Below are 23,517 nucleotides of genomic sequence, written 5' to 3' on the forward strand. Positions count from 1 at the left end.
TTGAACCGGGTCTTCAATACCCGGGTATTTGAAGACCCTGTTTTCGGGTATTGAAAAAAACCCGTTTTATGGGTTTTGAATACCCTATTTTTCGGGTATTAGAAAAAGCCCATTTTCTACAATTTTCTTCTATTAACGGGTCTGCTTCATTTTTTTATCCTAACTCCATTTTTTTGCATACTAACTTCAAAGTTGTTTATTTAAACATACATAAACAACTAAACAATGATACAAAAAACATATATTTTATGTGTTTTCAGTTGTTTGGTATATCAAAAGGTGTTGCTCTAAACAAGTATTTATATTATATACGTGCTCCAAAAAAGATCCGTTGGAGAACGACTATAGATCTATAGACAGCCACAGAAAAACATGTGCACAAACACTAATATCCTAGCATGCAAAAAATCTTGTTCGGGTATGCAAAAAACCCGGGTTTCGGGTATAACTAGAATAGGGTTTCGGGTATACCTAGAACAGGGTTTCGGGTATTATCGGGTTTAGATCGGGTACGGGTTCGGGTTTCAAAATTGAAAGTCATACCCTATCCGTACCCTACGGGTAGGGTCGGGTTCGGGTTCGGGTATTAAAAACCCGGGTTTAAGAAAAACCGGTTCTGGTTTTTTTTTTTCGGGTCCGGTTCCAGGTTCGGGTTTTTTGTGCACCTCTACACGTAAGTATGCCTTTAGTGTACTATGCCTCGAATGTGTGTGGAGAACTATGGTATCTTTCAAGTAAATTAAATAGGAACCTGAATAAATCATGTGGGTTATATGTGTGGTACATTGATATTTCAATTTGAAGTTACGACATATTCCTTATAGTTCACTCAAGCAGCACACATCCACTCTTGTGATGGACGTTAAAAGAATATGTGAAGTGAGCATAGCATTATATTTTATGTTCCAACGAAAACTCACTTTATGTAACGAAATCTGGAAGTTAGTTGTTTGAATGGAGATATTCGACGATAAAAAATCATTATTGAGTCTACAAATCTGGAGTGTTAAAATGTGATAGATCTACAGTTGAGCCGTAAGTCAACATGGTTTTTCGTCTTTAAAAGTTAAAGATTTGCTCTCATTTAGCACAATCAATCTAAGGTCGTGTTGCCACTAAACTGTAATTTATCAGCATTTAGAGTTGGCCACTTGGCCTAGGGATGGGATATTTTTTGGTTGAATACCAGCATCGTAACATACTGATACTGACCAAGGATCAAGGGTACGGTACCCGGTATGTGACTTCAAAGATTTCGGTTGTGTAATTCTTCACTCTTGGTATTTTCATTGGTCTAGTATCATACTAGTAGCAATACCGCCCAAATAGGTACGATTTTATTTTACTTGAGCTCCTTTTAACGGTATTTTTTGATACGGTACCTAAGTTGGACAATTATTAGAATAATGATCCATAGTACGATTGTGTATCATGCATATATCTAATATCTTGTTTTTCATCGTTGTTTTGGATATCCTGACTGTATTGGTTGAACTCTAGACTTAATTAGTAGTTTATGTATTTGTAATTACCACTAAAATTGTAATAATCAAAGACTCGCTTTTTTTTATGATCAACGGATTTGAACCCCTGCTACTTGGAAAAAAAACAAAATCTCATACAACACCTTGATACCACTAGGCCAAAGAGATATATATATCTAACGTCTAAACATGTATACAGTAACAACAATCATTAACCTCTAAGCTTCACACATCTGAACAATAAGTATCAACCACTAAGCTTCATGAAGTCTTCACTATATTTTGGTAACCTATTGAACATGAGATATATATTGACACTAACAATATTGAAGAGTTTATATTATTCCGACTCTTGTTTTTATAACTTTATATGACTTGTGAAGGAAGAACGTGAACAATAGAGCAAGTATTAGGTGGATTTGGTTGAGAATATGTTTATAGTCATCACATATATGATGGCACTTTCTGAGTTTAGAAAAACATCTGAAAAGGGACACTTTAAAGTTTAAACAACCACCATTATGTTCACATAGTCATGAAACGCAAACATTCGTCAAATATAAATGATGATAAAAAATGCAACTTTAACTACCATTGACCAAGAAGATTGTCCCAACAATAATGGTATGTGACTGACAAACAAAGCATTCACAACAAAAGTATGTGTTTTGAGCATGCCAAAAAAGAGCTTCCAACATTCATGATTCGTTACCATAAACCAAACCAAGCCAAAACTCACGACGGGCATCGACTTTCATCCACTCTCAAGCCTCGCAAAATATCCGACCGGACATAAAAAGGTATAAATAAGAATTCTTACAGTAACAAATTTTAAAAACTAAAAGAGACATGATTTTCATGTAAAGCAAAAGCCTTTTTGTGAAAATATGTTGAACAATTAATTATTCAATATATATATATATGTGTGTGTGTATATATATATATATATATATTACTAGTTTATACTAGTTTTAACACTCCAATTTTAAGCCAAAAGATTTAACACAACTCAAGTATAAATGCTTATGTAATTCCCATCCATTGACACTAGTTTAACCAAGAAAACCGGTTAGCAAAAATAAATCATAAGACTCTACCAAAACACTTCGCTTACCGATTGACCAAAGTAAAAAAAAGAAGTCCACGCTAGGCCACTAGCCTTTTATGGACAAACTTAAGAGATTTAGAGGTGATGTGTAATCAAACTTAAAAGGTGAAATCTATTTATGACCTTATCTTGGCCCTCTTTTTTGAGAGTTAACAAAAATGAGGGATCCAAAAGGATATGCAGAAGCTACAAAAATATGTCTGCCAACCAAAGCATAAGATTAAATTCAAATGTAACATCTTTTGGGACATTTATCTTAAATTAAAATCAAATGCAACATCTTTAAGTAGCCAAACCAGGCATCTTGCAAATGGGGCAAATATTTTTCTGTGCCAGCCATTGTTTGATGCAATCTGTGTGGAAGTCATGTCCGCAATCCAAGCTTCCGATATTGTCATCCGTGGCATAATCCTCCTGTAAAGTATAAAAATAAAGTTGAATAAATAAGAACACAGGATAACAACCGAAAAAAATTGTAAGTGGGACCCGCCTAAGCATCGAGCTAGTCTTGACCAAAATCTTCAATCATGAACTATGAAGTTCTAACTATTATACATAAAAGAAAGGCTATTTGCGTAAAAATGATCAATATTACTCCAAACTCTAATTTAAGTAACCAAACCTTTTTTTTTTCAGAAAGAACAATAAAACATCAAAGTTTCAAAATATAAAAAAATGTGAAATTGTCAACCCTATGAAGTTTAGCTGAATCCTCATATAAGTCCCCTTGCTTCCATTTTAACATAATTAACCTCTTAAACTTCAAAACTTAATGATAAAGACACTGGAATATATTTCTAACAAGAAAAACCCTTTTCTGCATAAATAAAATATTAATATTTGAAAACTATGTAAAAAAAGCCAAATTTTTTGCATGATTAAAACACTAGAGTTTATAAGGGACCTTTTGATTAAGTTTAAATTCACATAACTAAATCATGTTAAAATGATGTCCAGCATTCTGGCAAATGCCCTCTTGATTTAAATTAACCAAATCTCAACTTTTATTCAAGCAAAACTGATCCAAAACTAGACAAAAAGACAATGTGTAACCATGTAGACTTCTTTTTCTGATGCGGTGCCAAAAAACTATTTGTCTTAGGTAATTACATTAAATAAAAATCTAGAAATTAGAAAAGAGTTGAAACATAGCATATAAATAGTGATTGACCCTCAAAGTAAAATGTATGAATAAAATGTGTTCTCACCTGACATATGCAACATGGTTCTAACTTTTGAGTTAAAATCGCCATTAAAGCTATGTGTTTTCTTTGTTTCATTGACTTTAAAATGACTTCTTCACTCAGCCCAGTGTTCACATCCCCTATGCGTTCTTCCAATGCAAGCAGTTCCTGAAAATTAATGCATACTTTAATAATACTGTAAATAAAGGGCAAGACTTTAAAAAATCAAAAGAAAATGCTCATTTTTACCTCATATGACATATTATCAACATCTAGCCTCAGGTCACGATGCCTGTCATGCAACTCAGCAACACCATTGATAAATGGATCAAAGATCATATAATCCTGACATATATCATGAATTATTTGTTAAAATCGAATCAGATAAATTTATACCATTGCCGCCAACAAAGGGTAGGTATTTTGTGTATAATTTCATGTCCCAAAATTCTTCATATATCATTTATTCATGTAATTAATAATATATGTTTTATTAACGTGTAGTATGGTATATTTTGAAGGGTGGGAGTTAGTTATTTATTAAGAATTCGAATAGGCTTTACTAAGGGTGGCAATTTCAACACGTTTATGTGACATGGATTAGTTCGGGAATTGGGATTTATTTTAATGCTAATGGGCTGCAAAAGTTAAAGCTAAAAACTTTAAACAAACTTTAAAAAAAATTACACAAGAAGTTATTCATACACAACAAATAATTGTCATTAGACAATTCTACCCTTAAATCACAAGAGAAGACAATAACTGGCCCTAAAAAAGTAAAATAATACAAATAGAATTGTTTGTTGTGTATCAATCGATTTTTGTTGTAAAACCTATAAACAGAATTTGAAACCGATTTTTCATCAACTTTACACATCACTTAAAACATAATCACTATTTACCTCATATTTTAAATTCAATTTATCAAAATCTTATATTTGAGATAACAATATAAGATTTGTTTATCTGCAACAATAAAAAACTGTGAACAAATTCCAGAAAGCGACTTGCCTCTAGTTATTAAGTAGAAATAGTAAAGAAATCTCAATGTTTCAGGTTATGTAAGTTTAGTTTTTATATTTCATTTAACTAGTAGATAAAATATTTAAAAAAAAAATAGAAGTGAAACCAACGCAAACGAAATCAAACCTCAGCACGTAAATTTTCACCCCTTCGCATTGCATTCAACACTTGTCGGATCTGTTACATTAACAAACAAAAATCATGAAACTGAAGAACTTTAAATAAATCACGAAGAATAGAAAGTGGTAATGGATATGAATAAAGATTATAAATAAAAAATGATATAGTGCAATCTAAATGGCAATATTTGATAAGAAAATTGTTCAACCAAAACATTTTGACAACTTGACTATCAACTTAACTGTAATGATTTATAATGGGCAAGTAGGTAACTGCAACAACTTTTTCAAATAATGTATACATTGCAATATACGTGCAACATTTAAGTTTCAAAGAATCAAAATTTTGTATGTCTAGTAAAAATGGAAGCTGTTGACACCCTGAACAACATCTATAGCTTTCAAATATATTCTATAACCCTTTGAATGAAACGTGCGAAAGTTAAAACTCTTGTTGCAAGCTGCATTTTGGCACTTCATAGAAAAATTAATATGTTCATTGTGAAATTAGCAACATTCTTGCATTCCAAATATTATCTTCTCTAGTCTGATTTACCAGAAATTGAACTAACATGTTGCCCCAATAATGCATATGAAAACTCTTTATCACGCAACAATCCCACAACATAAGCTAGATAAATAACCTTCCCAATAATGCATATAAAAACTCTTTATAAACAATGAAAAACCTAAGAAGCGTATATGAAAATATCAGTCAGGTTTACAAAGACAACATGCAAATGCACATGTATATCATATTAATTGAAGTCTAGAAGTACCATTGATATCATCAAATTCAAGTTCAAGACCATGTTAAATAGCTTCAGTGTTTCTTCATTAAATTGGGTGGTTGTGGTACTCTTTAGTTCTCAACGGGTCAGTGATGTAATTAGATGTGGTACAAGTTCATGTTCAAGTAAAGATTTTAATTTCAAGAGAAGTGTTTAGTGTACATTTCATGTTGTTCAACATCAAAATCTTGTGTTTCAACAGTATGTATCATATGACCCCATCAAATAGTCAAGTGTATCATAAATGTGGATTTACAACGCCAAACAAAAAAAAATCTTAATGCCAAAAATGCCCTTAAAATTTGGAAAAAATACATACAACAATTGTATCAAGCTATCATAAGCAACAGATTTAACGTAAGTTTGTAACTAGTGCTCTTATGTAATTTTACAATATTTTGGTGTGTTTTAAGCTTAACTTGACGACATATACAAAAACAAGTACATACTTGGTTGACCTATAAAGTAATCTTGATGAAAAAAGTTGAATACTTGGATGGCCTTCACATATATTATCCCATATATCATCATATATTGCAACCCAAAAAAAATAGCAATAAGAATAACATACCTCAGATACCAGCCTTTGTCTTCCCTGAATGTCAGCAGTTAATACCCGCCAATCATCACCTGGTACCTCCATCAATAAAGCAGGCCTTGAAAAGGACTGGTGGTTGCGTCTTTGAACATGATTATCATCTGAGATAGAAGAAGACCCACCAGAAAACTGAGCAAAATGACCTCTGTGCCCTCCAGATTCCACCTCAGCAGACGGAAAAAGTGTCCAAGGGGGAAACTCAGACGACCTTTGCTGACTTGGGGTTGCATGATTACTACGCAGAGGTGTCCATACACCATTAAAACCACGAGAACCGTCAGAACTGCCAATGCCAGTTCTAGAACTCGATGGTGCACTGCCATTGCCACTACTGCGGCCAGTTCTAGAACTCAACGGTGCACTGCCACTGCCACCACTGCGGCTGCCATTGCCGCCAGTACCAAGACTCCAACTAGGGGGATCTTGAACCAAGTTCCTACTTTCAGATGGTGAAACAAAATTATGATATTGTACATTGTTTCTTAACAAGCTTGATGAACTCCCGTTTCTTGAACCGATATTACTGCCCCAAAGAAAATGATGTGTGTCTCTTTGAATATTGGGAACGTGTGTTAACGGGGGTTGTTGGTTTGAAAGATTACCCATTTGCCCTCGGTCCAAAAACTCATTAAGCAAAAGTTGTCTACTAGATGAATGGTGAGACGAGTTACCATTCGAACGCCTAGTAGCGTTTCTAGTTGATGATATATTGTTATTAATACTATCATCAAGAAACGAGCCTCTAATGTCAAAACTCGTTGGTGGCGGTGAGTTTTCAGAAACTCCAATTCTTGTGTTTGGTGGTTCATGACGGTTCACAGGTGCAGGGTTGACTAAAGGTGAAGATATGTTTAAGCTTCTAGAAGTTTCTGGAAAGTAACTTGAACCGACACCAAGGGTTTGAGTGGATGTACCTTCTAAAGATTTTCTTTTACAAGATAAACCCCAATTGCTAAAAGACGAAGACTGCATCGTATCATCATCATCATCATCATCCTCACTATTATTATTCTCAAATTCAGGGTTTAAATTTACATTCATGGGAATATGATTAGAACTAGAACTTTGCATATTCACCTGATGTTGCGGTTGGTTGACTGCATTTGACCAACTTTGACCATTATTAGAAACTTGACCTTGTAAACTAGTTCTAGAACTTGATTCACCAACATCCCAGCTTCTAAAACTTGGATAACTATTATGACTGTCCGTATTCACACAACTGAAATTCAACTCGTTGGAAAGATCGTTATTTAACAACCGTCTTTCGACTGGATATAACATGTTACTCCAATCATCAGTTTCATCCATATTGGTGGTGTTGGAGCTTGACCCCTGGTTAAGGTCAACGGTTTCTGGAAAGGGGTCAAAGATACTCCTTTGACCTCGCATGAGATCAAACTTATGAAATTAATCAAAATGGTAACTCCACAAAGGTAATTGGCAATTCACAATATGAACCAGCAATTCTTCACTCTTACTTGATGCATATAAAGCACCAAAATTTAAATGAATGGCGTTCCTGGGATTTATACATCATTAGAAAAATATGTTAATTCGAAATCATCTGTAAAATAGATAGCGGAAGTAGAGCACAATGCAGGTATGGTAAAGAACAAAGAGTTAAATTTTATATTTCACGAGTCAAAATTAAACTGTAAATGAAGAAATAAAAGCTAAACAATATATGCGTTGTCAAAACAAATGATAAATACAGCTGCAATACTAAAATCATTAATTTTAAAGAATCAAAAGCATGAAAATTAGATTAATTAAACATGAACAACTAGCCAAGAATAACATTACAATAGTTCCAAGCCTCAAAAAAAGCTCATACTCCATTATGCAACAAATAGGGCTAAACTTTGACCTAATTTATCATATAAAATTATTTAAACTCATATCAGCAAATTCAAAAAAAAAAATAAAAAAAATCATCAAATTGCAACAACTTGGGGTCAAAATTGAACAGATACACAATATATTAAATTAAAAATTATAAAGAGAGCAGCTTTTAAATATCATCGTAAGAAACAAGCTAGAAATAAACAAAATTGGCAGATTCAGATTGAAACGAAAAGATCTAGACGGATAGTTTTCTTCAAAATCAACAACAACAACAACAACAATAATAATAATAAGAAGAAGAAGAAGAAGAAGAAGAAACAAACACATGATGATAATAAGGCGAAAAGTTTACCGATTGAGGTAATCGGAATGAATAGAAATAGGGGCTTTTAGTCGGTAGGATGAGGATGAAGAAGATAACGAAGTAATGGATTGATGAGATAATCGGAGCTGCTCATTGTGGTTTCAGGAATCGATCGACGATTAAGAGAGAGAGAGAGAGAGAGGGAGGTGTGGAATTTTGACGGTGAAGAAGAAGATGAAGAAAATTTGTGAATTGGTGGGTTTACGGTGGGTGAGGTATGGCATAGAATATGCTGCTGGTACCAAGGCTATTCTAGATTGATTATCTTCACACCGTTGGATCATATTACGATTTCATCATCTTACCTGCTACCTTTTTTCCCCTTTTAAACGAGTCACCAAATACGGGTGACCTAATTGGAAAATGTTACTTCAGCTGGGCAGTTAGAGACTGTTTGATACTTTTTTAATGGTCATAAGTTATCTTTTAACGGTTTATAAACTCTTAATAGTTAAAACGAAGCCGTAAGTCTGAATGGTTAAGAGGTAGTTAGACTTTTAACTATTCAGACTTACGGCTACCTCTTAACCATTAAGAGTTTATGAACCATTAAAAGATAAGTTTTTAATGGTCATCAAGAGACTACCAAATACGGAGCTATTAATCGTTTTCAATTTATCTTTAATTTCGAGGAAAACTCTTATGGTCGAAGGCCCACTGGTGGTAAAACTCATACGTCATCAGTATCGAACGAGAGATCATAAAGATTTCGGTCTTTCTTTATTAAGTCACTCATGCCCCCCCCCTCTCGTTGTTTGAGAACTGAATCTAAATTTTTGTTTGAAAACACACAATTACTACTACTACACCACATTGAAAAGAACATCACACCTGCCGTCGGGTAAATAATATTGGCATAAGTAAGAATAATACTGATGTCTTAAAAAGAGCTTTAGTTATCAACAAATTTTAAATTTTAATTATCTAGGGTAACCTAATGGTAAAATTTGATAATATACACCCATGACCACATATAACATGGGTAGTCCAAGCACACCGTCTCTTGTTTCGAATAAAATCCTTCGCTCAAAGGCCCACTGCCATAAAATCCAGTTGGGTTCGAGTATAAACTTGGGATCTCGTTGTTTTCGGCCCAAATCTTTAGTTTCCCCGCAATGTCAATTGAGCTAGGGCTCATTAACTTGATATCTTAAATTCTTGTCAAAGTTATATATTTGTGGATAAGTTATTTTGTAATTATGAAGCGGGTAGTATTTCACATGTTAATGTAAATTCTGTAGAGTATTTATAGTTCATTTTTACAGTTGTTTCATATTATATACGCTATGCTTTATATTTTGCATTTTTGTGATTTTATAATAACTCACTTTTGTTGTTTCACTTTATCGCACTGTGCTTTTGTTTCTTATCACCCACCATCGTTGTTTCTTTATATTGACTGAAGATTGTGGTTAAAAGTTGGTGAGTTTCTACTTCGTAGTTTGTTTACGTGGCATTCGTCACCCCAACAATGCTTGCACCTTTTCATTTGTCTATAGGCTCAGTGACGACTTTCCACGTTCTTATATATATATATATATATATATATAACATATGTATGTATGTGTATATATATATATATAGAGAGAGAGAGAGATCTAGTTATAGGGATTCTAGAGAGATCGGCAGAGAGATGGGATGTTAGTTGCTATGTCGGCGGCCTTCCGACATCAATGCCATTGGCTTTGCCGAATAACATCCATTTCCGGTTGTCTATTGATGCTAAATTGTCCCTGTCTAGTCAAAAACAATTAAATCAAGTTCCTTACCACCTAAGCAAGTTAGGGTAAGTAGGGTGTCGAACACAAGGAGTATGTGGTCAATGTAATCGTGCAACTAATTTATAATATTATGAAGTAATGAGTTTTAGTGCTGATCACACAAGCAAAATAAAAATGATTTTAATACTGATTAAACAATTTCACAAATTCAAACAATTAACAAAAGTGAATCATCATGGGGTTCAAGAATGTAATTTAACAGTTTCTAATGCAACCTAACCGATTAATTATCAAAGACTGACTAAAAATTGATTAACGAGTTAACCTTAGGCATCAACAATCGCTAACACACGACACTGCTTATCAAACGGTCCCTGCCAGTTTGACTCAACTAAGGGCAATTTGTATGCTTTGTTGTATTCAATTTAGTCAAATCAATCATATGAGCAATTACTATAGCAACTAGCAAACTAATTGTTCCGATCAACGTAAACCTAAACCGATTGAATGCACATCAATACTAAATATCAATACTCAAAGATAAATCAAAGATAATTACAAATTGTATGTTCTTGGTTACATTAAAAACTGAATAATATACAAACTTTACATCCCGAGAATGTATCAGAGAGATTAGCCGAGCCTCGACATCATGGAATCTTCAATTATGATGACATGGAACATGAATATGGCCTCGGTATGATCTGGAATGATAGAATCGCCCTCTTATAGCTCCGGAAACTGCCTGGAACTGGTTATGGAATAATAGGGTCGACTTATGATGAAAAGTATAAAATCCCTAACTTTCCCGTCTTCGTAACCCATCGCGATACGCGTTAGGGTCTTCTGTGGTCCATCGCGTAGCACGATGGACCATGGTCAACATTATTTTTAATCCCATCGCGATACGCAATGGGTCTTCAGGCATGCCATCGCGTATCGCGATGGGTCTTCTCATCAAATATTAAATACTATTTTCTCGTTTTGCGTGTTGGACGTCTTGGGTCTTCATCTCGTGCATCAACAGGTCCAAATTAGGTACTTTAACATTTATGACCTGAAACACAATACACATGTATGAAGTATCGAAGTTCCCACAATAAACATAAGAACTAATAAATAAACGAACTTAATTAAATACAAAATAACCAACCATCATTTATGGTGACGACTGACGACACTGGACTTACAACATGGCGTGGCAACTTATGTTGCAATCATGGCGGAGATCTGACCCAACCAACCATTTATGTTGATTGTTACACTCGTTCAATCTTTTACTTTATCAACACCAAAAATTATAACATTTCATCATTTCCATTACCCATTTTCACGCAATAAAAAGGGAAAATATTATTCAACTAGTTAGATTACCCGCCGCGTTGCGGCGTAGTCGTGGTTCCAACCGTGTGGGGCGCAAACATCTAACGTTTAGTCCTTATGGTTGGTAGTTGTGCTGCCAACCGTGTGTTTGGGGCGCAAACATCTAACGTTTAGTCCTTATTGTTGTCACTAACATATGCTGCATATTTGAGTTTTACATGATTGGTGCTAGATAATTTCCAAAAGATTTTACTTCTATAGTTCTACATGCTAATATCCAAGTTGTCTTTCATGGTCTATTTAGGTTTTCTTGGATCTGCATACGTCATCACTACATGCTTATAGTAGATGCAAGACTACCAAAAAAATATGGCCTTGTGTTGCCAAAATTGTTGCCTTTGTCAATCCAAAAACTACTTATGCCCCCATGTTCTTCAATGTATTTTTGCTTATTTGTTCCTAGCTCATACTCATGGCTGCACACAATAAACAAAGTTGCCACACTGAGAGTTAAGTGTCATCATAGTCTAATATCATTAGGGTGAAGCAAGGAACAAATATCAATAATATCAATAGCATATCAACAATAAGCATGCTTTGCAAACCAAGATAATGGAGGGTTAAAGAGGTGTGTAAGTGGTCTAAGTAAACCAACGTAACACAATAAACATTATTAAACACCAACAGAGTTAAACCTTAGGTGGTTTAACTCAACATATTTTCCACATTCAAATACTACTCATTGACTCATCATAGTCAACCATAAACATGAACTGAAGTTTGACCCGTAAGCCATCATTTTAACATATTTCAAAACTTCCCTTTTCATCAAATTACAAATTTGACTATAATACCCTTGGTACTAATCTTTAAAACTGATATAATATGATAATTGATTTGCAATAAACATCATAAACTAATTTTGACTATCATATCTATTGTTCCATTTGACTTTAACCTTGTCAATTTTCACATTTTGACATCTAACCAAAGTTGCTCATATTATATATTGTTGCAACTTCAACTTTGAATCTTTCTTATGATTTCACTACCAAGTAAATGTTTAAAGCAGAAAAGTAAAGCTTAATCAAATTATATAAGCTATTAGATATTGTACCTTGATGTTGAGTCTGAGAGGTTGTGCCCATAGATAAAGCATATTGAACCCTAGACCAAGCAAAACCTTACAATAAAGAAAACACACACAATTTCAATATTTTGGTTTGTGAAAAAAAAAAAAAACACATAGGGGATGAATTATTTAGTGTTCATCTTAAAATAAAATACAAACCTTAATCTGCATGATGCCTAATTGAGAGAACATGGACGCAAAAATGACAAACGGAGGATCAGATCTGTAGCAACATAACTTCTTTTCGTCCAAATCCATCATGGCTGCATTTGCAGTTGCATAGCAATTACAAACTGAATTGCCAAGCCAAGATACAGATTGGGTCTACTAAGTCGAATTTCGCTCAGGCTACATCTAATCATCACTGCCTCATAACTGGCAACCATCTCCCCTAACCGGACAACCGTCGACGCCTCTTAGGGTCCGCAAACTAAACCCGACAACTAGCGGCGTCAATTACACCGACTGGGCCATCTCACAGCCACACCACCGCCAGATCTCCGCAATTAAGGTGCCCAACAATCCAATTTATTTTTCTAAACCATGAACAACTAATTAGAAAAAAAATCCTAACAACAAAAACTGAGAGTTGAAATATGAAGCTTACCACTGATAGAAGCAAAGAATGAATTTGGAGATTAACGGTGCTCAACCGGCGACAACAGTTGTAACTGCTAATCAACGCCGTCAAACCATCGGGGAAAGAAAGAGCTAGAAATCGAGGTTCATCCCTTGTACCACACCACCGTCGCCACCACACCACCGTCACCTGGGGTTCCAAAATCGAACCCGGCAACAATAGGCAATGACTACGATAATCGGTGGTTAACAAAGGTGAACGTAAACTGGCGTACACGCTTGAAGAAAACAACATGTTTGAGGAAAAAGTAAAAGTAGTAGAAGAAGACAGCTGGGATTAGCATCTTAAACGATGGGCCAGGAGAAAGACACGTGTCAACTGCCAAGGACACGTGCTGCCATATATGATGAAATAAAAGGTATAACAGCAGAACCACAACTTACAACTCCTTATGCTGCAACTCCCCCGTAAATGTAATATTATAAATTGGTAGCTTAAGTTGAAATAATTGTACAATTCAACAAAGTCACTTCTCTATTTATCATATAAACCATACATTACATACATGATAAAAGAAGAATGATAGTATAGCTTATCTATCCATTATGATTGCTTAGACTATAACAATTGGCATTCTCAAAATTGCAATCTTGAGATTTTGAGAATAAAAAAAAAAAGGAGTAAAGGGGGCAATCTCGATCGGAATGGCAAACCAGATTGCAAACCCAATTTGTTTGTCTCATTCACACATGTCACATTTCCATTGATAATTTTGATTTTTTCTTTTTAATTCATAACAATTATTTATATATATATATTTTGGTTTTTGTTTTATAACTTATTATATTTGACTTTTTAAAAAAATCTAAAAACACAGTCTTGCTTAGTTTTTTTTTGTGTGAGCATTCCGGTATAAATTTGGTAAAAAATGGAGTTTGTTTAAAACATATTTTTTATATAAAATTTTAATTTTAACCATTATTGAATTATCTTATTTGAACCACTAGTTTTCTATTGGTTAGTAAATTTTTTGGATAAGATTTATAATCTAAAAATCAAACATTATATAGTTAATCAAAACTAATTATAAATTGAATTTATTTAATAAAAAAAGGATGAGATTGAGTTGGAGTAAAAGATTAGAGTGAGTTAAACTTTATAAATTAAAGAGAGAAAAATTAGTTTTATAATGTGAGATTGAGATTGTGAGATTGTTGATGAAGATACTCTTTTATTAAACTCAACTTCTTTATGAGCTTTTCATCTCATACATGATGAAAAAAATAAATAAAAAATATATAGAATACATAACAATACATGCACATTTACAAAATAAAAAATAAAAAAAGTTATTGGAATCAACAGGATTCCATTCAACCAATCCCGTCAAATATAGACCAATGGACCGATACCAAATAAGGTGAAGACAGGCGTGTCTTCCAACTCACTCACTCACTCACTCACCCACTCGTGTTCAAGATTCCATTCCATTCCATTCCATTCCATTCAATTCAACCCACCAATCATCATCACTCCCAAATCCTCTCGAAACCCTCACAAACACCAAATGGATAAACGGGCCCTCACGGCCCTACTCTCCTCCATAATATCCAACCTCCTCCTCCTCCTCCTCCCACTTCCCACCGCCGCCGTCAATCACCACCCATCTCTCACCACCACCACCACCTCCTCTCCATCTCACAAACCGCCGCCACACTCTCCGTTCACAAACGCAAACGTTCCCCTTCACCCGAACCCGACCCATCCTCTTCCAAAACCCGTATACCCAAAACCCCCAATTCTTTTAACTTATATTTTAACATGAACTCTTCAACATTCGAATGGCTATCATCTCTTCTCGAGCCCTTACTCGAGTGCCGCGACCCGGTCAATTCTCCATTAAACCTCCAGGTCGAAACCCGTCTCGGTATCGGAATCTTTCGCCTCACTACGGCTTCGGATTACCCCGAGATCGCCTGTCGGTTTAACGTTTCCGAACCTGTAGCCCGATTTTGCGTTAACCAGTTTTGCCGCGTGCTTTGTACTGATTTTCGGTTTTGGGTCGGGTTTCCGACCCAAAACGAGCTTGGCCCTGTTAGCGAGTCGTTTGAAACGCTAACCGGGTTGCCGAATTGCTGTGGGGTTATGCATTGTACACGGTTTATGGTTTTGAAACACGCTTCTGGTGATGAATTGGATGAATTGGTGCCTGTAGCTGCTCAGATTGTAGCGGATTCGTCGTTGAGGATTCTCGGGATTGTTACGGGTTTTAGTGGTAAAAAGAGTAATGAGGTTGTTCTTAAGTCGTCAACTCTGTATAATGATGTTGAATCGGGTCGGTTGTTAAATTCGGAGCCTGTGGATGTAAATGGTGTATCGATACGACAATACTTGATCGGTGATCGTGGGTACCCGTTGCTTCCATGGTTAATGGTTCCTTTTGATCAGCATTCGGTGAAGTTGGATTCGAATGAGGAAAGGTTTAATTCTGCGCACGAGTTGATGATGGTTTCTGGGTTTAGAACGGTTGATAGTTTGAAGAAATGGGGGGTTTTGAGTAAACCGATTAAGGAGGAGGTTAAGACAATGGTGGGTTATATTGGTGCGTGTTCGATTCTTCATAACGCGTTGCTAACGAGGGAAGATTACTCTTGTTTATCTGATAAGTCTGATGATTATTTACGAGCTAGTTACCACAGTGAATATAATGTTGAGGCTAGTTTAAAGGATGATTTAATTCAACAAAAGGGTTTTGAAGTTAGAAATGCATTGGCTACAAGAGCAAGAAGATGCCTATAGCCATGGAGGTCAATTTGCCATTCATTAACATTTTTGAAATAGATTTATGTTTTTTTTTTCCATTTTTTAATTTTGGGCGAAAAACAAGCCACTTGATATTGCACGATGCCTGGTATTTGATCTAGTACGTTTTGCCGATTCGATGAAACTACAGGCATTACGATTGATTAATTGCATATGATTTTGCGAGTGAATTGTTTCGTTTTTGTTATAGAACAAGTTAAAGTTTTCGTCGCTTGGTTTTGAATAAATAACTAGACTTCGTGTTTAAAATGATTTGTTTCACTCATAAATAATCAAATTAGCAGTTTAGTAAACAATTCCAAACTTATGCAAAACTAGTTGCAGCTATATCAAACTCAGAATATGTGACAATCAGATAACCAGTTTATCTTTCAATGAGTAGTTTGTGTTATGTACATATATGATACTAACTAAATTGCTTTTAGTAGATGATATGAAGATATATTGTATCATAAATATGTGAGGGAATAACCTATATGCTACAAAAGCCAAACCGATTATTATTTTTATGATACTTTTTAACCAACACTTGTAGCTTGTAAGAACAAAACAAAAGTTTTTAACCAACACTTGTAGCTTGTAAGAACAAAACAAAAGTTTTTAACCAACACTGTGGTGAGTTGTTGACCCAAAGGCCCAACGTGTTAATTGTAAAAGAAAAGAAAAAAACATAAGTGTTGCTCCGCATACCAAACCACGGTCACCAACTTTCTTTCTTTTTTATTTTTAACATTTTAACACATTTCATCACGTTATTGGTTATTGATATAATTTCTCTTTTCTTTTCAAACAATTAATTAATTCTATATATAATTCGAGTTTTGTTTAATTACTTTACTTTACTTTTAGTTTTTAAGAAAAAAGCTTTTCAACACAGTCTTGTATAACATTTTATAACAGTTTGGATATAAATTTTATTAGATACATAGTCATTTCAATAAAAAACAAAATGTATTTTGTTTAATGTGGTTTCAATATAATATTATTGGTTCGTAAATTTATTATGTTAAAATTAATACTTTCGTCACTATATAGAGTCAATATATTTTGTACATTATTTTTGTTCAAACGAGAGAAAACAAATTGAAAAGAAAAATAGCGTAGAGAAAAAAATAAAAACAAACAATCACCATTGTACCCAGTAAATCTCACAAATAAAAAGTTACCAGTAGTCTGTACTCTGTAATAGAGTATAAGAGAATGAGACGTAAACAAATTTTACCTTTATACATAAGAATTAATATGCTGCTTCTTGTAAGGCCCCAACTTCAAAAGTAGAGAAAAAATATGTTTATTTTATATCTTCATGTATTCATTAAAAAGCTAACTAAAGATGTTTATGCATATAATATTAATTTTCAAATTAACATCTTGTGTATAAAGGGTAAAATTCTGGTACAAAGCTGTTAATTTATGGGCTTAACATTATGCTCCTCATGTAGTGGGCTTTGGGTTTATAGTTTAACTAAAGCCCATTAACTCAAAACTTCATATCAACCCTCAGCTTAAAATATCATATTACCCCAAACCCTAACGCCGATACACCCTCTCATTCTCATTTCAGAGACCACTCCAAAAGCTAGGGTTTCCACAACAACATGGCGGCAGCTCCACCCAACTCCGTTCAATGCTTCGGCCGTAAGAAGACAGCCGTAGCCGTGACTCACTGCAAGGCCGGCCGTGGCCTCATCAAGATCAACGGCGTCCCAATCGAGCTCGTTCAGCCCGAGATTCTCCGTTACAAGGCCTTCGAACCGATCCTCCTTCTCGGCCGCCACAAGTTCGCTGGCGTTGACATGAGGATCCGCGTCAAAGGTGGAGGTCACACCTCTCAGATCTACGCTATTCGCCAGAGTATCTCCAAGGCGCTTGTGGCGTACTACCAGAAGTTTGTTGATGAAGAACAGAAGAAGGAGATAAAGGATATTTTGGTCAGGTATGATAGGACTTTGCTTGTGGCTGATCCCAGACGTTGTGAGCCGAAGAAGTTTGGAGGACGTGGTGCTCGTGCTAGGTTCCAGAAGTCTTACCGTTAAACAAAGAGTAATTGTTTTGTTTTTGTTGGTTTATCTTTTATTATTATGTTTTGTTGCGTTGAGTAATTTGAGACTTGATGGTGTTTAATTTTGTTAGACTGTTGTTTTGGTTTTCTATGGCTGCTTGTTTTGGTTACATCTGGAATCTGCTATTTTAAAAATGGTTATGGATTATAATGTTGCAATTGGTTTGGTTTTTTGTTATTTGTTTCTTGATTTGACTTATTTATCTTTCTAGGATGTTAGAACACACTAGTTTATTTTGTGCTTTAGATGATACTTGCATTGTGCGTGATTAGTTTTTGTTTATCTTTCTAGTCTGTTAGAACAATAGAGGTTTATTAATTTAAAAAGGCATAGTTAGGTTGTTGTAGTAGTGGTATATATGGATAACTATTTTTAACCATACTTAAAAGTTAAAACTAAAATTTATGTATTTGCATAAGATGAATTTTTAGGTGTGTTAGGTGTTTTTTTTTAAAAAAGTGGGTTTAGGTGGTTGAGTAGAGTAAGTGGAATTAGGTAATTTGCTATCTCAGATAGCGGATTACACCCACATGTCAGCTTTTTATCCACGTGTTTGTATGACGGTATCAAATTGTTTTGCATGTATCGTCTATGCTAACGTTGTGTAACATTTGGAGGCCGCTATTTTAGATAGAGGTTTCTACATGTCTCACCATGTTGATGTAGACAACACTTGTTGAACAATTGGATGACGTGGATAGTAAGCTGACATGTACTGGTAATCCGCCGATTGCAAATTACCTAAAACCACTTAAATTCTAGCGAACCACCTAAAATCATTTTTTTAAAACCTGTGTGGGTACCGAAATGAATCTTGTCTGGGTCTCGACTCTAGGCCTTTTAGGTTTGGATTTGGTGCCGTGTTGCACAACTGCTTAATATGATGGTCGTAGTGTTGTACAAAGTGTACATGCAACGGGCATAAAGAAACTTGATGTGTAGCAATGAAGTGCTTTGGCAGGTTTTGTGCATTAAGAAGTTGCATGCATGGGTTTTTAGGATGTATATTTAGGTTAGTTATAATTCTTGGCCAATTGAGCAGGTTTTTGTTACGGGCTAATGAGTCAGGTCAGAAATGGCGGTATTAAATAGTGGTCATTTTGGTTTTGGCATCGAATAAGTTTTTGACAAAATGATGTGGTTTGGAACAAGCAGGTTATAAATGGTTTTATGCTAATGAAAATTTAGTTTATAACAAGTCATCAGAAAAATTAGGAATTTTACGTAGTTATCAAAAGCAACAAGCGATCGAAAGCGTTGATTAAAAAGCGCAAAAAAACGTCTGATTTTTTTTTTAAAAAAGCGCGCATTTAAAAAGCGCATTGAAAAATAGAACTACAACCCGAACCTATTATAATAAATGGGTTGTGCAAACTTTGCAGATTGCAAAACAAGTTTAAACAATTGTATTTTTTTTATTGTAAAATTAATTTATACTACAGCATGAACATTGGTTATATTAGCGGTGATAAACTAATGAAAGGTTATATCATTTTATATTAAATTACTTTGAAAGCTTAACTTAAAATTGAACTTGGCTGCTAGGTATGTGAACACAAAGAAATAAAATTTGAATTAAAGAACGATTAATTAAATGTTGGTTAATAAAAAATGGAGATTGGTAAATTTAGTTAAAACGTTTTTAATATTCTGGTTTTTTGGTACCACGTCTAGAACTGTCGGTTTTACCAGAAACCGAACTGAGAATCCTTTAATGAAAATTTTGAGAACCGAGAACCGTAAGGTAACACTCATTTACGGTTCTGAGGCACCGATGGTTCTGAACCGTTTTTTGCTCACCCATACTCAAAACTGGATTGTTCATCCACATATTGGGTTATGTTACAGTTCTCTCTCAAAAGGTTATTTGTTGTAGCAAGCTGAGATCTGTTTTTTTTCTTTTCTTTTCAAGAGGAGGTAGTGGCTTGGCTTGTTGTTCGTTATGTTTCGATTTTCGATGTAATAAATAGTATTAATTTATAGTAAGAGAATCATGTACATAGAGGTGCGATATGATATAATTTAACAAGGATAAAATGAACCGATGTTCTGCTAGATAACCATAACAAAAAATGGTCTTTAGAGCTATTTGGGCCAATGCGTAAATTATAAGTACAGCGAGGATGTTTATCATGAGGTGAACCGGACGTTCGGCCCAAGCATGTTCGATTAACCGAAGAGAAACAGCATGAATAGGTGACAAGTAATAACGGGCCTGGGGGTTGTTGGTCTTAATTCCAGTCCTCGAGTCAACAAGGCGGGTTGGGCTGAACCATCAAGCCTATGATGGATTTGTGTTTTGTTTACCAAGTTGAGCACGTGACTGAGTTTACATGGAATAAATTATTTGGTGAACAAGTTGAGCCAATGACTTGGACAACATATGAGTTTAAAACTAAGTTTTCGGGTTGACCCAAAACCTAGAATTCGGACCCAAGAACCAACCTGAATTACTTCGGTTCAGGTTAGTATTTTCTTGGGTTCGAGTTTCTTGGGTCAGGTTGGTTTGGGTTCATGTACGAGTTTTCTTGGGTTGGGTTTCATGTTACGAGTAAAAGTGGCAGCCCAACTTTCAACGATTATAAATAAGAATCACTAAATTCATTTTATGCAACTTTAAATCTTCTAATATTTTTTAACTCATAATATTCACTATTATTTGAACATGGTTTTAATGTTAGTATGTATTTTTCATTTTCCTAACAATTACATTCATATGAAATAAACAAGTCATTTTGTTATATTTAAATTTTTGGTTTTTATGTTACTTGATTATACAATTTTTAATTGTAAAATATAAAGTCAATTAAAAATTTGTCATAAACAGAATATTAATGACAACAAATTTATTATCATCGATCAATTTCAAATTGTAAAGATTCTAAAGATAATTATATCATCAAAGTTTAGGTATATGGTTTTTTGGGATAATCATGTTTTTTTTATAAACATGAGGAGATGTTCTCAAGTGACATCATATTAATTGATTAAAAGCTATTATATTTTTATGTGTATGAATATTTGTTTTATTAATATCATGGATATATATTATTTATTTAGTTAGTATGTACTTGGAGAATTTTTTTTTGTCGCACGGACAACTATATAGCCATATCAAGAGTTATAAGCAGACATATATGTTACTTTATTAAGAGTTACAAGCAGACATGGACTAAAAATTTTGATTTTTGATAACCAATGTATACGTGCTAATACAATCACAAATGTAGTGTAATTTTTTTTTACCTATTTGTAACATATTTGTGTAATCTTAATTATATAATTTTAATTTAATTGTAATTGTATTAACAATATGTGATCAATTTGTTGATTGTATTTCACTTAATGAGTTAATGGTCAAAGTTTAAAACTTTTAACAATTACCCGTGTAATACACGGGCCTCAAACTAGTTATTAAATATATTTATTTTTACCAATTAGTATTCAAATATGATTATGGTATTTGAATTCTCGTCTAGTTGGGTTTTCAAATTTAAATTAGTATATATAACCAAGCTTATGGGTTATCTCATTATGAGTTAAGAGAATTGTGTATTGTAATTTTCGAGCTAATAAGAATTACAAATATCGAGCTTATAATATAATTTTTTGTTTTTGTGTTTATCAATCCTGGTCATCAAACTTCAGTTGTCTCATTAAATAAAATCGGCTTGGATTATATAATATAAAATCAAAGGTTCAGCCGGGTCAGGGCCGTCTCCGAGAATTTAAATACATCGGCCGAGCCAAAATAAAAAGGTCCGTAGACCTTAACGAAAATTTTTTATTCGGTAGCGTAAATGTATAAAACTTTTATCGACCGCTTTATTATAAACATAAACCATTTTGAGCATGTCATTATCTCATAAACAATTACAAATTACCTTATTTTTAATATCAAAAACATATATATGTAATATGTATAGAAAAAGTTTGTGCCCTCGAAACTTATGTACCCTGGCCGATGGTGCGGTTCGCACACCCTACGAGCCTCCGGGTTAAGTATAAGTTAGGTATGGTCTCGTTAATCGGCACATACGTACGTGTTACATGTATATACTTACATGTAAGTTTACACTAAACTAAAGTGTAGCAAGCATAAATGGGCTAGTTTTATGACGATGAATATTGGTCCACAACTTCACATTTGGGCCGATCACATGTTATGACTAGATAAACATTTGGGCCATGATTATGTGATTGCCCATTAGTACACGTATGCAAACGTGTAGACGAGTAAAACATACTTAAACTCTACTTTAACATTCATTTATCTTGTTTTATTGTACAATAAGATGTCAACCTCGGTGAGATTAGATAACCGAGGTTAGATAAGTACTTACAATAATAAAACAAAAACGTATCAAACATTATTCTTATTATAACGATTTCCTTTTATTAACTTGAGAAAAACATATTTCAATTTTCAGTCGTATCTTTTTTTACTAAAAACTCTATAACATATATGCTTGGTTATTAGTACATTATCGACTTGCTGATTAAGATTAATATTGTTTCCCAAACATCTAACGACTGTATATGCATGTTATAGTCGTGATCTAGACTTGAAATGACCTGATAAACGTTACATACAGTTTAACCTTCTGCCAGACTACAAGACTCGATCCGATTTTGAACATAAGATATTATATATTAATAGATAGCGTACATGGCATAATTTTTTAAACGAACATCTATCTATTTATTAACACGAGTGTGTTTCCGAAAAATTAAAACAGGCGCTAATATATGAATTGCATGTTTCATTATTTCACGACACCACACACACACTCTGTTTTTCTCATGCTCTCTCGTCAACACAAGTCCGATTGTTGATTCAACGCGAGTCACCTCAGATTATTCACGGAGAATGCGGTTATCAATGACGTCACCCGACGCGGTAATGATATTTCCTTATTGCGGTTGATTTATACTTAATTCCTGTTTAGGTATGTTAAACATAATGTATGTCCATACATACTACATATGTTAAGTAGGAATTCGGAAAATAGATGAATATAGAGGTGATTTGGTAGCTTAATTGACCGTGAATGATGTCCGTACATACGTATACGTCCGCACATACTCCATATGTTAAGCTGAAATTCGGAAATTAGATGAATACAGAGGTTATTTGGTAGCTTAATTGACAGTGAAATTCGGAAATATAGACTTGTATATCATGGGGGTGTTTGGCCTAGCTTTTTTAACCAAGCTTATAGCTGTTTTTTTTACAAAATAAACTTAATTTGGTGTTTGGTAATTTGAAGAAACTTGTTTGAAGAAGGTTTTTTAGCTTATTTGAAGAAGCTTATTTGTGTAAGAATATAAGCATAAGCCGAAAAATAAAGGCTAG

General features: G+C 34.1%; 2 protein-coding genes and 1 long non-coding RNA gene across 3 annotated transcripts; 1 reads left to right on the forward strand and 2 right to left on the reverse strand.

Moving 5' to 3' along the window:
• Nucleotides 1–2,490: 2,490 nt before the first annotated feature.
• LOC143575376 (E3 ubiquitin-protein ligase MBR2-like) lies at nucleotides 2,491–8,638 on the reverse strand. Its single transcript, XM_077059777.1, has 6 exons — nucleotides 8,508–8,638; nucleotides 6,281–7,829; nucleotides 4,926–4,976; nucleotides 4,026–4,121; nucleotides 3,801–3,944; nucleotides 2,491–3,006 (listed from the first exon to the last, which is right to left on the reverse strand). The coding sequence occupies exons 2-6, from the start codon at nucleotides 7,697–7,699 to the stop codon at nucleotides 2,875–2,877; spliced, it is 1,842 nt and encodes a 613-aa protein (XP_076915892.1). The 5' UTR covers nucleotides 7,700–7,829; nucleotides 8,508–8,638; the 3' UTR covers nucleotides 2,491–2,874.
• A 3,371-nt stretch (nucleotides 8,639–12,009) lies between these two features.
• LOC143575387 (uncharacterized) lies at nucleotides 12,010–13,074 on the reverse strand. Its single transcript, XR_013142746.1, has 3 exons — nucleotides 12,855–13,074; nucleotides 12,681–12,746; nucleotides 12,010–12,039 (listed from the first exon to the last, which is right to left on the reverse strand). It is a non-coding gene; the product is annotated as an uncharacterized LOC143575387 (long non-coding RNA).
• Nucleotides 13,075–17,607: 4,533 nt separating this feature from the next.
• Nucleotides 17,608–18,248, forward strand: LOC143575388 (small ribosomal subunit protein uS9-like). Its single transcript, XM_077059785.1, has one exon. It carries the CDS (start codon nucleotides 17,697–17,699, stop codon nucleotides 18,132–18,134), a length of 438 nt encoding a protein of 145 aa, XP_076915900.1. The 5' UTR covers nucleotides 17,608–17,696; the 3' UTR covers nucleotides 18,135–18,248.
• Nucleotides 18,249–23,517: the final 5,269 nt, after the last annotated feature.

This window comes from Bidens hawaiensis, unplaced genomic scaffold (assembly GCF_021521415.1).
Source record: "Bidens hawaiensis isolate Kalapana, Puna unplaced genomic scaffold, B.hawaiensis_p1.1 tig00027352_1, whole genome shotgun sequence".
Lineage (NCBI taxonomy): Eukaryota > Viridiplantae > Streptophyta > Magnoliopsida > Asterales > Asteraceae > Bidens > Bidens hawaiensis.